This window comes from Scleropages formosus, chromosome 24, assembly GCF_900964775.1.
Source record: "Scleropages formosus chromosome 24, fSclFor1.1, whole genome shotgun sequence".
NCBI lineage: Eukaryota > Metazoa > Chordata > Actinopteri > Osteoglossiformes > Osteoglossidae > Scleropages > Scleropages formosus.
This window is the reverse complement of record NC_041829.1, coordinates 1387260-1404084: the sequence shown is the minus strand read 5'-3', so window position 1 is coordinate 1404084 and position 16825 is coordinate 1387260. Positions and strand designations below refer to the sequence as shown.

Sequence of the window (16825 nt, the reverse complement as noted above, 5' to 3'; positions counted from 1 at the left end):
TGGATAAAGGTTTCAACTAAGCAATGACAAATGTTCTTTTTTCCATTTAGAAACGAAAGAAAAAATGCGTCAAGGTATCTGCAAGATAAAAGTAGACAAAATCATGCATAAGTTTTACATTTAAAAAGCTGCATGAAAATAGAGGTGACTAAGGGCAAGCAGCCACCGAAGTGCGTTACACATAAACAGAGACAAAGGAAGGCATGCTGCTCAGCTTGTTAGGTTTTTTTGGAGGAATCACCATCAGCTCTAGTCGTGCATTTATCAAAATCAGCAAGGCAGAGCAGGAGTGCTATGCTTCATAGATTAGTGCCCATGGCATACCACAAAAATTCACACTTACTTTCCTGTCTGTGTAAAGGATCAATAAGCAACTCATATGCTACAGACACAGGAAGTGCATATGCCAGACAATGTGTGTGCACTCTTTACTATTTAATGAAGCGCAAATAAGAAAGAAAAAACTGCAGGAACACAAATTTGGACTAAAAAGTATTTGCTGTGTCCACACTCACTGAGGACATACAGATCCTTCTCCACAATGCAGTTTCCATGGTGCCAGTTTTTTCTCATCTGTCAGCTGCCTGAAAAAAATCCATGCAATGACACCACTCATAACCTATATTACAATCCCACTGCCTTATCTTGGGGGGGCGGGGTGTGGCGGTGCAGTGGGTTGGACCGGGTCCTGCTCTCCAGTGGGCCTGGAGTTCGAGTCCTGCTTGGGTGCCTTGCGACAGATGGGCATCCCGTCCTGGGTGTGTCCCCTCCCCCTCCAGCCCTATGCCCTGTGTTAGGTTAGGCTGTGGCTCCCTGTGACCCTGTATGGGACAAGCGATTCTGTCTGTGTGTGTGTGTGTGTGTGTGTGTGTGTGTGTGTACCTTATCTTGAAGTTATTTAAGGTGTTCACCGCTTGTAAAAACATTGATTCTGGCCAGGAAAAAAGGCATAGTGTGCCCATTAAAAAGAATAAAGGTCAAGATTTAATTCCATTATTGATACCAAGAGAGCCATGAGTCTAGTAGTGTAGTTTACTGTGTAGGCTTTTACATAAACATGCTGCTACATCTTCTGACTCCTAACATGCCGGCACTTTGCCTTCCGTCTACAAAAGGCAGGATGAAGAGGACTCGTCACTTTGACAACTCAGCATATGCAATACGAACACATTTAAGATTGCCATTACTTATATATGAACCCCAATTATTTGGCAGAATGAGTTTAAACAATGTTTAGCATTTGTAGTAAAAGCCACTACACTTACTATATATAAATATCGACATTAAAACTTTTTATTAATATTTTCTGGCCACAACAATAAAATTTAACAAATGATCACTAGAAAAAGTTTTATACTTCCATTAGCTGTACAATACATACAGTATAATAAAACCGTTTGCCAAGATTAGACCACACTACTGAACCTGTGTGTTTTCAGCAGCATTTAACCAGAAAACAACAAAAAAACATATGTACACATTCAAAATGAATTTTAACAATTTTAACATATGTACAGTACATATCGTTTGTGGCAAAATACTCACAAGAGTCTTTCTAGTTTCTTAAATCGGACTCTAGCCTCTGACCACACATTTAATACGGCAGCTGACCCTTTAGATTTAATTAATATTTTGATACAAAACAGCAGAAAGCATGTTGTATTTCTAATCAGTGCTACCTCATTCTACCACATTTTGCTATCATGATGTTTTATTGTACAACAAACAATCTTTTATTGGTTGTACTTCTAGGTGGCAGATTAAACTGCATGAAATATAAATCAAACATGTCACTGTGGAGTTACACACTCAGCATGAGAATATGAGAATTTTAAAAATATGCCTAAATAGCTCTTAAGAGGGGGGCGCGGTGGCACAGTGGGTTGGACCGGGTCCTGCTCTCCAGTGGGTCTGGGGTTCGAGTCGTGGTTGGGGTGCCTTGTGATGTACTGGCGTCCCGTCCTGGGTGTGTCCACTCCCCCTCCAGCCTTACGCCCTCAGTTGCTGGGTTAGGCTCCGGTTCCCCGTGACCCCGTATGGGACAAGCGGTTCAAGAAGTGTGTGTGTGTGTGTGTGTGTATACCTCTTAAGAAAGAAAGGTTTTGTCTTGATTGAGGATAAACATTCTGAAAATATGGCCCTTGAGCAAACAAAAAGACTTTGAAAGCCTTTTACTCAATCGTAGATGATACATTGATGGACTACCAACACTGTAGTCACAAGTGTACAAAGGAATGCACTTTGGTATGTACCAAATGCCCTGGGATTATTGTCACAATAGTATATCAACAGTCTTGAGGTAAAATTGTAATGTAGTTGTTTTTTTTTTTTTCATTAGTGTCAAAGTTTACCACTGAACCATTTCATGTTAAGACAAAAGATATTGCAGTGAAGTCACTGTTTGGCCTGTGAGAAAAACCCATCTAGACAGATGAAATACATCTCTGAAGATTTGTGACTCTTCCAGTTAAATCAGTCGCACCTTTCAAGTCTCGTCATCACAGGGATTGTTGTCTTACACGTGTGGAAACAGTTTGAGTTGTGCAGCCACTCTCTCCGTCTCCATTTCCTGGATTGGGAGAACTTCTGTGGGTGTTGCTCAGACCTGCACTTGAGGAACACCACATGTAAATGCTTACTAGAAAAGACACCCCTCTGGGTGAAAGGGAATCACTGTAAAGTAAGAAGTAAATGGCATTGATAACCAAAGGCACGCTACTTTTTTTTAAAAAAAAAAAAAAAAAATCAGGGCGTTGTTCCCCCCCCCCCTTGAGAATACACAAGGAACAGGAGCGAAGAGCTTTACCGCTTAGTGTGTTGTGTCAGCTGCGTCCTGGAACAGCCAGCAGGGTGATATGTCACAGTCGCAGTCGCAGTCACAGTCGCAACTGCAGTCACAGCAGTGCTACACACTTTGTGGATACTAGGTTAAACACAGGTTGGACACACAAGGCACATGGAGGAGCCAGCAGTATGAGAGTCCCTGAGAGCAAGACTGAGGTGAGACTCCTCCCGATGCGCTCTTCTTCACCTGCCAGGTGCGTCCTCACTGTGGTGAGCAATGCTGACGACCCCTTTCCTTCTAAAGAACAGACAAGCCTTGGAGCAGCTGTAGTTTACGGCGCCTCGAAGGAAACGCCTCAATCAACACAGGCCGCTTCCTTGGTTACAAAGCTGATGTAACACCTTCAGGCTTGCTTCCAGGATCTTTTTCTCAGTCTTCACTGACGATTACCTGTACAAAACTCTATCGCTTGAGTCAATAAAATGATTCTATTTCAAAATGTGTGGAAATGCAACCAAAAATGGCAGGTTTCTCTGTTCCTTTCCAAACAAGTTCAGCGGTATCTTAGCGAAAACGCACTAAAACATCTCTGGCTGGGTCGCTCACTGGTCAATAGTGCATAGTCCAACTTGTGACGAGGTTTTAGGAGGAAAAAACATGTAAAAGGAAGAAAAACAAATCTGGAAGGGCTATCAAAACCATTTCTTTAAAATACCACAAATAAACAGTTGGCCTTGTAAGGGAACATGCTATTTAGGGTTGTAATTTCTGCCAAATACTTATGAGCCCGCTCACTGCTCAAGACTACGCTGTGCTACTAAACTGTAAAACACAAATACTATCCTACAGTTGGTAGTCAGCAGGTGAAAGTAGTGCTACATTTTACAGCCTGAATAGAAAAAATATAACTGCACCCTCACAAAATTGCACCTTATTATTTTCAAGTGTATGTCATGTACTCCTCAACGGACTTAATCATATTAGCCAAAATCTTCCTGCGTACACAGTTTTTACTTCTCCCTGTTCTCAGTTTCACTGCAAACCTTACAAGAGCTCAGTCTGATGTACTCACACACACATTTTCAGAACCGCTTGTCCCATACGGGGTCACGGGGAACCGGAGCCTACCCAGTAACACAGGGCGTAATGTCGGAGGGGGAGGGGACACACCCAGGACAGGACGCCAGTCCGTCGCAAGGCACCCCAAGCGGGACTCGAACGCCAGACCCACTGGAGAGCAGGACTGTGGTCCAACCCGCTGCGCCACCGCACCCCCCTCTGATGTACTCTTGGACCAAAAACTGGGTAAATAGTGCATTAGCAGAAAAATGACTAAAGAGAGCAATCACGACTATGGTGTTTCTGGACTCTTCGGAATTACATTACCTTACAACAAGGTAATGTAGCACAACAGTTCACTTCCTAAGAGTATAGTTTCATTTTCTTTCAGCTGAGTAACTTTGGAGAAGATTTCTGTTTCCGCGAACCCAACATTTTTGATAGCACTCGACTTCCCCTTCAAATGTTCTACAGGAATAGTGTACCTTACTTGCACATCCATCTTCCCTGTTCTTAAGGAATGTCAAGAGAATTTCAGGCACATACCAAGTCTATCATGTAAACATACTTTTAAACAAAAACTTTTTTTGCATGTTTTTCTCCTTTGCCCTTCCTCATAGTCTGCTGCTTCCTTCTTTTTTCTTCTCTGCATTCTTTCATCACTTTTATTGTACATTCTTGTTCTAACCATTGAAATAACCCTCTCCTCCCAAAAAAGGTTTTCTTCTTGCAACATAAATAGAAAAGAGGTACACATTTTTGCAAGAGCTACAAAGATCTCACAACTTTCAAAAGACAAACTTTCTAAGACCCATTCAACAGTAGAGGTCAACACTACTTTATTGTGGCCAGCCACATCTTCTTCCTCGAGGTCTACATTACAGAGCTGCTGGGCTTCATAATATATTTGGCCAGACTGCATTAATGCTGGCAACCTGCAACACTGTACACAGTCCTCAAGAACCCAAAAGCACTGTTCCCTTTACATGTTTTAGTCAAAGAAGAAGCAAAACTTGCACAGAAACTCATAATTATGAAGTGATTACGCATGAAAAACCAATACTAACTCTAAAATTGTCACACTTTGAGTAATGCTCAGCAGTGGTATGCATTTTTCTTCTCCTACTGCACTGAGATGTAAATATGTCCTATTAAAAATAAATTATGAGAGAGATGTCAGAATTTAGTTGACCAATTTTGGCAACACTATTCGTGGTTGTATATTCCCATTAGCATCAGTCATTTGTGTCAAACTCGTCCTTAACTTGGTGACTGATCCCGAAGTCGGAGGTAATTTGGAAATTGATGTAATAGCACCTGAGCCCTCTGTGATTCGCTTTACGGAGGTTTTCTCCCCTGTAGGGGGTTTTGGCAACCGTCTCCTGAGCCATGGGTGACGCAGAGCCTGACTGGGGGTCATACGCAGTGAGGAATCCCACTCCAGGCACTGCTTAAGAAAGTCCAGAAAGAGAGGGTCATCGCAGCCTTTAAGAGCTGTCACCCAGTCCTTGCTTCCAGGGGGACCCCTCACCTTGCCCCGGCGGGAGCGGCCCCCGTTCAGCACAACGGAACTGTCCGACAGGGTGGTGACTGTGCAGTACCGGGGATAACCCTTAGAGCTGACAAAGTTTTTGGCTCTTTTGGACGCATCCAGCAACTTTTGGGATGGCATGCCCAGCAATTCAATGATGCATGCAAGCTGGTCCCCTTCATCTTCACCTGGAAGAAGTGGGTATCCTGTGAGTAATTCCGCCAGAATGCAACCCAAGCTCCACATGTCAATAGGCATTCCGTAGCGTGATCCCAGGATGACTTCTGGTGCACGGTAGAAACGGGACTGGATGTACGTGTAGACCCTCTGGTGCTCATAGCAGCTGGAGCCAAAGTCGATAACTTTTATTCCACTACGGCCTTGCTGTTTGAGCAGTATGTTTTCAGGTTTGAGGTCACAGTGGATGATCCGGTTCTTGTGCAAAGAGTCCAGACACTGGAGGATGGAGTGAGCAAACTTGCGCACTAGCGGAAGGCTAAAACCCTGGAACTTGTTCTTCTTGATGAGCTCATAGAGGTTCATGCTGAGCAGCTCAAAAGTCATGCAGATGTGGTTGCGGAATGTGAAGTGCTCCAGCATGTGGATAACGTTCATGGTCACATCCTTATCCTGCTTGCGGAGGTGCTCTAGGATCCGTATCTCCTCCGCCGCTTGCCGGTGAAAGCGCTTCTCATTCCGCACCATTTTGAGTGCTATGTGTTGGTGCATCTTGTGGTCATAGGCCTTCACCACCTGGCCAAAACTGCCCTTTCCAATTACCTTGAGTACCTCGTAACGGTAGGCAATGTGGTCGTGGGGTACGTGAATATAGGAGCCCTGATCATCGTCGTAGCCTCCATTGTTGGAGCCCCCAATCACACCTGGCCGCTTCTTGGCATTTGGACCAATAAAATAAACCTCTGAGTAGCTAAATATTTCATGGTGCTCAAATGCTGTGAGCTTGGACAAGTACTGCTTCATGGCCTGTTCAGGTGTCATAGAGATGGGTTTGCACTTGCTGTCAGAGGACTTGAGGGAAGCAGAGCTGCTTTGACGAAACTGGGTGCCCTCCTGGGGCCTATCAGGCACTGGGAGACTTCCTCGACTCACCGGTGTCAACCCATTGGGCTGTGTTGTCAGCACTGTCCGCTTGTTGCCATTTTCCTCAAACAACTGCTGAGCATGGATCTGCTGGTGGTTCCCAATGTGCAAGTGGTCATTCATTGTATGCTTATTGCCAGTAAGCTGAAAACAAAGACACAAAAAGTTAGAAAATGTCTCTCCAAACTTCCAGTCAACAGCACTGCAGAAAAAACAAAAAAGGTCATTTACGGAAAACTTGGCTGCACTATAATTAACGCAGTTCAACACCATGTCAATAGTACACTTACGGAATTGACACCGCATTACACTACAGTGTTTTTTTTTTATAATTAACCTAAGCCTAGAGCTTCCACCTGTGGGAAAAAAAGGAACAAGGTTCAATTTTCACCTCCTGCTGTAGTAGCCTTGAGCTAGGAGGGTAGTACTTACCCTAAAATGACTAATAAAAATGAATCTGTAACAATAGGCAAAACACTGCAAGTAAATTAACACTATATGTCAGTGGGAAAAAGTGGCAGCTGAAAAAACAAATAAACAAAATGTAAAATTGGAGTGAAACATAAAGTCATATCAACATAGTTTATTCTTTTTCAATACATTGTTCTTCAGCACTATAATAATAAAATTGAAAACAATCCTAGATATAAAGTCAGGAATGTACAGGGGAGCACCTGTTACAGTATGAGGGAAAGCAAGACAACATACCGCACTATGCAGAAAGGTGCTACTTTAAGGAAAGAACTTTTGTTACACAGGCAATGGACTAAAATACACATTACAAAAGAACAACTTCCAGTCGATAATGCAGCAGGAATATGTTTAACTCCCATTGACACATCAACCAGCCTGTGTGTGACGTGCTGTGGATAACTTCAGATGCGACAGCTGTACATTTTCCTTCACACGGCACCCCAGAGCAGATCAATGACACATTGCACCATGTGCACAACCACCAGTTCCGCTCTGTTACCCAACATGTTACAAACTTAGCCAATGTTTTTTAATAGTTTAAAACAGTTTTTCTCCAAACGCAGAGGACACATGGCACAAGGAATCACACACACACAGTTTCAGAACCGCTTGTCCCATACGGGGTCGCGGGGAACCGGAGCCTACCCGGCAACACAGGGCGTAAGGCCAGAAGGGGAGGGGACACACCCAGGACGGTACGCCAGTCCGCCGCAAGGCACCCCAAGCAGGACTCAAACCCCAGACACACCAGAGAGCAGGACCTGGTGCAACCCACTGTGCCTCCGTGCCACCGCACCCCCCGGATGCACAAAGAATCAAAGTCACCAAATCAAATTTGCTTTGATGAGTGCGAGTTTTAATACTTTGTATTACCGTAGGGGTGGCTTCCACCCACCCCAAATTGTGTCGACTGCCTTCATTAAGGATTTTTCTAAATGTTTACAAAGATCAAAATGTATGCATTTCCTCTGTCTACGAATCGCCATCTTCCTGTCCCTGCTAGCTTCCTTGATAATGTGATAAGCTCTGCGTTCTCCTTGCTTTCATCAACATCCTGTTGCTTCTGTCAGCCCCTTTCCTGTCCTTCTGTTCAGCACTGTAACATGGAGTATGCCTTCTAACATGTACTCCAAAAAATACCACGTTGGGCACAGACACATCGCCCTGTTATCTTGCATCAAGGAGCTACCCGATAGAGTCATAATTACAACAACAATAGAAGAGTAGTAAATGGGCCATACTTTAGGGTACTATAACGCATTTAATGTCATTCTGACACTTAGATAACCGTGTCATAGCACATTTAACCATTTCTCTTCATTTTACATCTTTCTTTCAGTGCAGCAAACCTATGAAACTGATAATAAAAATAGGCTCACAATAAAAAAAGAGAGAGCAAAGCCAATCACTTTTGCTTTCCAGAGATCTCCTAGTTGGCCTGCTGCATTGTCTAATCTCAGAAATCTTTCATAACTGTGATTTCAGCACCATGGAAAAGGAAACAAAAAGAAAACATATGAGAGGCTAATTTTAACCATGTACAAATGATAATGTGGCACATGCGTGATTTCCATATTCTGAAAATGCGAAGTTTTAAGCACTTGGGTGTACAGAGACAGATGTGCAAAAGTTAGGGTGATGAAAAAAGCAACTCGAGGCCATTTTTGCAAGGATTTGGAGGCAATGCAGGGCATCCAGCATCCTGACTCGTGGGTTTTCTTGTGTTGCAGCCAGAGAGCATCCAAACCGCGCTCGAATGGCTCAGTGCTCGTACTGGAGTGGCACCATCAAGGCAGTTTCACCTCTCACCACCGTGTCAATGAGCCACTCTTCAGCACAGCTCACTGTGAGCTCCTGAACAGAAGACAAGTGCTTACAAACAGTGCTCCGTTTCTCAAGATCGGTCACTGTCTGGAAACACAAGGGTCTTATTATTTTAAAGTTACCCCAGTTTTCCCACTTCATCAGAATTAGGATTTTTTTTTTCCCAAATGAAATTGGACATTACAAGAAAAAGAAGTCAACCTCGATATCCGGGAATGTTGTGGATTCTTTTAGCACAGGGTTATGTGAATTTCACAGATAAAGACATTTTCCTCGTATTTAAGTGTAAAGATATTAATGAAAATATGAGTGTTATTATAAATCTGTGTGTAATCTTTGGTACACATCATATTCATAACAAGAATGCTCAACTGCTAAAGCTAATATTACCTACTGAAAACTGAACTGGAACAGCACGTTAAGACTTTACAACACATGAAAAATAAGAAAGCACAAAGCACTGCTATTTATGATGTATAATGTGTACAAAACGGCTGTAAACCTTGAGAAAAAAGGAAAAAAGAACACGGAGTTGTATGCATGTTTGTTTACAATGCTGCTTATTATTTGTGTACATGTGCATGGTTTGAGCGCTGGCGGGGGGGCAGGATGCATGTGAAAACGAATCCTTTTATATGTAATTGCTGCTCCTTCAGAACACAATGAACCTGCAGTGATTGACAGTCCCACCAAGGAAATGTGCTTCGCGAACCAGCAAATGGATCCAGGTATCTCAGGCTCACTCTCCACAAAGGACCAGTAAAGGTCTTCCAGAAGGCCAAGATAAAACATACACAAAAGAAAATCCATAAATATGCAAAACACCCCTGAGGCTGCACGCTAATTCATGTGGGGAGCAGATGACAAGCTGCTAAAGGCTGAGTGCTGCTCTATACTGGGCTCCACCGTTGTGGACAGGTGGAGGCTGTGGAAGGACACCCTGGTGGACAGCTGCCAGCCAAGGACACAATCGGAGCTGAACGCATATGTGGACAGGCTGTCAGACAAAAGTGAACTCTAACAGCTGGCGAAACGCACACTGGTGCTGTTTTTTTTTCAAACCACAGCCATTCCCAACACATTCTCTCCTTCCATGATGTGCTGCAGAGACACGGTGCTTTTCCTTCTCCTCTTCTCACTCTTTCGATCAAAACCCGATACATCGGGGGGACTAATTTAGGGTGACAGATCGAGGAACATAGCTCGCCGAGGAACATAGCTCGCCGAGATGAGGAAGCAAAGATAACTCTTTCTCTGCACACAGAAACTGTCTTCTCTGGAAACCTGCATTAACTGTTTCCAAGTAGGGTAAAAATAAACATCAAGCCAGACCATTCTTGGTTTAACCACATTTATATCCCAGCCCTGCCAGTAAAAGGGCTGCCATGTGCATCAGCTGTGTGTCCAGCAAACACATTTAACAGTGTCTTTAACCACTGATTTCATTAATGCGCAGTTTCCTTCTGGATTAATAAAGGATTTTTTCCATGTATATTCATATCTAATCTAATCTGGAACAAAATTCTTTGTTTGGAGTTTACACCAATGCAAATGATAATATTACCAACAAGATGCACTTTCCTCTGTTATCTCCAACCATTTAAGTGAGAGGACTGCTTATTTTATTCTAGAAGCCCTGGCTTATTTTAGAGGAAGAAAAATCAATAGGACATCATGCAGAGGAAAAAAATCCAAGAGGATAATGAGCAGAAATACCTTCAGTTTCTTACTGTAGTTTGTACCTCCTCATTTGTTCTAAATGTAATACTTCAAGCAGAGTATAAAGCAAATTTTTTACAGAAAGTACTCCAGAAACATTTTCACTTTTCACCAGCCAGTTAAAGCAAATAAGGGAAATGACTTCCCAGAAAAAAAGATGTAACGGAAGGCTCATGATAAGGATAAGGATTTTATGAGTGCAGAGAAAATCTTGTGTTGTGTTGCACCTTGAAAAGCTGTATGCATACATATACATGTCAAAACAACAAAATGTGTCCGACTGCGCTTGGACAAGAATCTAACCACACAGTTTATTGTACATGTGCACACAAAATCCAGCTCTAGTGAGCTGAGTTGTGTGGAATGCTCATTCTTAAATCTCTGCAAATTCCTAAATGAAGACGTGATCCAAGTATAACCATACATGAAGAAACACCGAGCCATGGCTCAGTGCAGCCACCTCCTATCAACCTATTGCACTGCAACTCTTCTTATTGCAAAGTTCAAAGCAGAACATGAGGGCACAGTAGTACAGTGAGTAGTGCTGTTGTCTCACAGTGCCTGAGTGGTGCAAGAGGACATGGGTTTGATCTCTGCTCGTTCTGTGTGGAGTTTGCACGTTCTCTGGGTGCTCTGGTTTCCTCCCACAGTCCAAAGACATGCTGTTCTGGTTCCCCCATAGTGTGTGAGTGACAGAGAGAGTGTGTTCCACTGATGTATGAATGAGTGATCCATTGTAAGTAGTGTATCTAGCAGTGTAAGTCACCTTGGTGAATAAGGTATGTGGGCTGATAACACTACACAGTTCACTGGAAGTCACTTTGGAGAAATGCATCTGTTAAATAAGTAAATATAGATTAAGACACCACAGAAATACAAGTTATGCAGTTACCATATTCATGTGTTTCTTGTCAGGTGACAGAAACAAAATCTGATGGGTTGAGGTCCAGTTTATAGCGAATTAGCAATTTCATAATGCACTGCACTTCTTCTTTACACACTGTACGTACTCTTAAAATACATCTGAAATAGGGGTTTACCTTAAGTTAAACAGACTTGTGCCCCATTCCACTGCACTCAAGGCCGCTGTCATTTGAGTTACAACATTGATCACACAAAATGACTCGTTTCTAATACATAAATTAATCAATTCTCTAATGGATTTTAGAGTAATGTTGACAAACATAGCCTAACTTTGAGGAGTTCAGTGTTACTACTATTATTACTACCATCTATTTAGCTGACACTTTAGTCCAAACTGACTTACATCATGCAACCAACTTCTCCATTTACCAATTTAAGATGTAGAGTATTTTCCCTGGAGAATTAAGGATGAGTACCTTGATCATGGGATGATGACAGGGGTGGGGTTCAAACCCAAAACCTTCAGATTGCAAGACCACAGCTATTACCACTACAGCAACATACATGGCTGATTTCCACTGAACGGTTTCACACCAGGTCACAGTGCAGGTTAGTACACATCCATGGAGAAACACAGAGCCCTGGTACTCATCATGCCAGTTGGATTTAGCATCTAATCTCGTTCCAGCTAATAATCCTGCACTATTTTAAGATAAATAGGCACTAGCAATCTGTGAGATGGGAGTACTGGGGCTGTGCGGCTGTGTTCCATACCGTCAGCGAGGCAGTGTTCCTGATCGGAGGTAAAGTGACAACGACGGGGGATGGCGGGTCAGTCCGGAGACCCCCGGTGCCCAGTCCACCCAGTGTGGGGGAAGCCTGCGGCTGACAGACCGCCTCTCCTCCCCTGCCTGCCAGGGAGAGACACGGCGAAATGACAGCTGTCACACACCACATCAACGGTCAGCGTTCTCCACGAGACCTGGCATAATAATAATAATATTATCACATTAATTAATAACTGAAACACAGTTTCCTATAGACATCTCTGATGAGTTACAAATGTCAAAAGTTACAGTCACAAATCGTCCGCTTTTGTCTGCTGTTCCAAAGAAGACGCATAGAGAATTACGCTCACCAAATGGTGTGAGAGCAGAATAAGAAGAAATTAAATGCACGCGACTCTTCTGTTTTTGTGGTGACACGGCCTTTGGCACACACACACACACAGACGACTGGCAGATGGACGCGCAGCTCTCCGCTCCCGCAATCAATGTTCGAGAAACGCTCGCCGACCGTTAGGCTGTCCTTACCGGCGGTCTGCGCGCCAGCGCTCGGCCTCCTGGCGAACATGGCTGCTGGAGAGTGACTCATGGAGAAGCCCGCTGAGAAGTCGGCCTCCTTCTCCTCTCTGAGGACCACCTACATCCACAGCGGGGGTCTCCGCCTGGGAGTCGTCGGGCGTGGGGGCTGCGATCCCAGCGCGCACTCTGCCATCCGTGCCTGGGGAAGGACAATCATCTGGGTCCAAGCAAGTGAAGTCAAGTGGCTTCACACGTCCCTAATGCCCTCCCCCTGTGCCATGGGTCCTCCTTCCGCTCGGACGCTGGGACTCGAGCCGCTCTCTTCTTGCGTCCCTTGTAGGCGCTCGCTCGCTGCGCTCCCCCGGCCTCTCGCGCCCCTCCGATGCGATGCGATACGATCCGATGCGCTCGCGCTAGGACCGAGCGGCAAGAGCGCCGCCGCGGGACCGGCTGCGGGAGCGACCTGTGCGGAAAAGAACGCGTGGCTCTCCTGCGGTGCGCTTCGAAGCTTGTGCTGAGGGTACAGCTCCCGAGCCCCCGACGAGCACAAAAACAAAGCGCCAGGGGACGTCTCCGGAGTCTGTTTTGTTCCGCTCGCTCCTCCCCCGGAAAAAAAGGGAAGCGCTCCGCTTTCTCCCCCTTCTTCCCCTGCTGTCGTCACTCGTGCCATACTTAGACCGTGTACGGCGACGGAGGCATGGAGCGTCCTGAGATTCAAACCCTTCACGGCAGCGGAAGGGAGACACTAACTGCGCGCGCGCTCTTGCTGTCCGCGTCTGCACCCCTTCGCGACTCGCGAGCAGAACTTTCAGGTTTTGTGGGATTTACACACACACATTTTCAGAACCGCTTTTCCCATACGGGGTCGCGGGGAACCAGAGCCTACCCGGTAACACAGGGCGTAAGGCCGGAGAGGGAGGGGACACACCCAGGACGGGACGCCAGTCCATCGCAAGGCACCCCAAGCGGGACTCGAATCCCAGACCCACTGGAGAGCAGGACTGTGGTCCAACCCACCGCACCCCTTGGGATTTATCTGTTCCGTTTTTCAGATTGTGTTGATAGTTGCGTCCCACCCAGGATGTACCCACCCCCCCAGCCTCGCGCCCAATGCGAACGGAATACGCTCCGGACCACCGCGACCCTGGCCTGCTCAGGCTTTAACTGTAGTGATCCGACTTTCGGTTTCGCAGAGCAGAAGTGTGGCTACCTACAACCAGAAGAATTTTCTTTGAAATATGGTCACAGCTTCATTTTAATTCTGTCTAAAATGATCATACTTGTATACTCTAAACAAAGGATTTTACTGTATTATTATTATTATTACAACTTTGAGAAAATCAAGATAGAACAATGGTCCAAAATAACTCCCAAATAGTGTATCGCTGGTACAGCCACATGTTACTGAAGCAAAAAGTGAATCTAACAAATATCAACACTTTGAACACTTATGCAAAAAGTAAAAAAATATAATAATTAATAATGTATATTTCAGTTAATGTTTTTGTTACAATTATTTTTTATGACAAAACAATGTCACCTTAAAATAAAATTGCATTTCATTGTTTATTATGAAATATTACAGAGAATAAAATATCAGCACCATTTGTGATTCAGTAGGAGAACACTAGTTAAGGGTCTTGAATATTTCTGAAAGACATCATTCCAAGGTGCTTGCTGCAGCCTTTCCAGTGATTTCCTCTCATGCAGTCACTTAATTGTAAGACTTGTACAAAGCATACTGTATGGATTCTGTATATGAGGTGTGGACAAATTATTGGAAACAACAGCGCTACGAATATAAAGTCCACCTTATAAGAAATATAGGTGTGCTTTGCCTTCAGAACATCTTCAGCACTGGAAAGTTAAAATCCAAGTGCTGAGCTGTGAAAGCTTCCAGTTATTTAAATGTTTGAAGGGTACCCTATATAATAGGTATATATACACATATAGTAATAGTATATATATATTATATTATTATAGAGTACAGGTAGTGGGGTGTGGTGGCACAGTGGGTTTGGCTGGGTCCTGCTCTCTGGCAGGCCTGGGATTGGAGTCCTGCTTGGGGTGCCTTGTGATGGACTGGCATCCTGCCCTGGGTATGTCCCCTCCCCTTCCAGCCTTACGCCCTTTGTTGCTGGGTTAGACCCCGCTTGAGACAAGCAGCTTCAGCCGGTGTGTGTGTATATATACAGTATTACATATTATAATGTATAATAAGTAATGTGTAGATTAAGGGAAATGCATTCTGGACATTTTGACACTGATTACAAGAATTGCATTTATAACTAATTCACATTTTAACAAATATATCACGTCAAAACAATACAACAGTCCAAGCTGGTGTCCCTTGTCTTGCTGAAGAGGATGAGAACAATGGAACCACTGGAGCCATTTTTCACAAGGTCTGCTGGGAAGTCAAAAGCTCTGTGATGAATTGTGGTGCCTTTTACAAAAGGTAGGTCATTTTTCTTCTGTTTCAGTGGGGTGACTTACCTGGTGTGTCACATCTCAGCACATCTGAGCGCTCCCCCATAGCAAACGTGTGATGAGAACTGCTTCATTGTAATACCGTCTTACAAAGGTGTCGCTCAGTCCAAGGCTGCAAATGGGCTAGGGTAGAAATGCTTGTGATAGCATGGTAAATGTTACCAATATGTGACTGCTCTAGTGTGCTAAAGTGTGAAGGACCATCCCTCGTAAAATTAATAAAGTAAAGGCCTGGTTATAGCCTCTAAGTTTAGGGACTTTTGAAAGATCAGCCAGTTTGGTCTCTTAGTGAGGCCTCCCATCTCTACATTATCTTCTTCCAAAACCACAGAATGCATCAGTGCTCTACTGGGCCCACTTCCACATACATTTACAAGTATTCATTTAGCAGACACTTTTCTCCAAAGTGACGTACATCTCAGCGAAATATTGCAAACCTGTGAGGCTGTCGCTTGCCCTCAGTTCTCCAGCAACACCTGATGTTTGAGCAATGGCTCACTGAGAGTACCACTGGCTGTGTTGCAGATACCTCATTGTTCTTGTACTTCCCTGTTCGCGGAACTTTAGATGCAACCAAAGCTACAATGGCATTTAACTGCTGGGCAGCGTCCACAACTGTTGATTCAACACTCCATTTGGGCCAGCAGTACAGTCCCTAATTTCATATCTTTATGGTGAACTCCGTGAAGCTATCTCATCAGGCATGGATAAATGCAAGTCTATATTTAGTATCAGCTTTTCAAAGCTGTGAGCCTCTAGGTATTAGAGCAGTGCTGGAAGGGAGGAAGTAATCACTGGATGTAGTTTCAGCCTCTGTAGTCCTAAATACAGCAGGCATGAGCATCGCAAATCTTGCCAAAATACGGTTTACTCAAAATTACTTAAGACATATGAATCATTGCATGTGTGCATATTTTGCAGAACAATGAATTCTGCTCATACATGGTCATTTATTGTAGGAAGGACATTGTTATGCATGTGAGTATTGATTTAATCTGATGTTCACTGTACTGTATTGGGGATGGGGGTTGTAGCTCTTTTTATGCATCCGAGCTTCTGTGAGATTCTGCACACCAAAGCGCTAGCACACCGCTACCACTTCTGCTTCTGTCCACCCCGTTGTCGAGAACAAACTGTAACTTCACTGCCGTGTATTTGTGTTGAACTCTGTAGCACATGCACCCCTGAAGACCAAGTAGAGTACATGGAAGTGATGTTCAACTCAATAAACAAAAGTGCATTTCATGTATAGAAAAAGAGTTATAGATGCAGATATGCAATTCTCAAAGTATGGTCAGTTATTCCAATGCCACTGTGTTTGCCTGCACACATGACAGAAGTAGCTGCATATAGAATTAGTGATGAACCCCTGACCCACTCCTTGTTAATTCCACTTGTGAATTTTTTGAGTATCAAACCAACTCTTGGTCCTGGTTAAGTATGCAAGTCTATTCAGGGGACTGAATCTCAGTGTTTCAGGAAACAGGAAATCCTGTGGGTATACCACATGCACAGTGTGTAACACAGAAAGGAATCAGGAGAAAACCCTGGGCTCCTGAGTTATAATGTTACAATTTTGCTACTTATTGTTTATTAGTGATGTGAATGAAAAAACCTTAACCAGATTTAATGGTAGGGCTATAAATGAATACAGGATACATATTTAACTGTTTA

The 16825-nt window shown here is 43.9% G+C and overlaps 1 protein-coding gene across 2 annotated transcripts; it reads right to left on the bottom strand.

Moving 5' to 3' along the window:
- Positions 1 to 4043: 4043 nt before the first annotated feature.
- dyrk2 (dual-specificity tyrosine-(Y)-phosphorylation regulated kinase 2) lies at positions 4044 to 13227 on the bottom strand. Of its 2 annotated transcripts, XM_018755672.2 has the most exons (3): positions 12671 to 13227; positions 12132 to 12268; positions 4044 to 6620 (listed from the first exon to the last, which is right to left on the bottom strand). In XM_018755672.2, the coding sequence occupies exons 1-3, from the start codon at positions 12729 to 12731 to the stop codon at positions 5028 to 5030; spliced, it is 1791 nt and encodes a 596-aa protein (XP_018611188.1). In that variant the 5' UTR covers positions 12732 to 13227; the 3' UTR covers positions 4044 to 5027. The 2 variants fall into 2 exon arrangements, with proteins under 2 accessions (XP_018611188.1, XP_018611189.1); XM_018755673.2 differs by lacking the exon at positions 12132 to 12268.
- Between the last annotated feature and the right edge of the window lie 3598 nt (positions 13228 to 16825).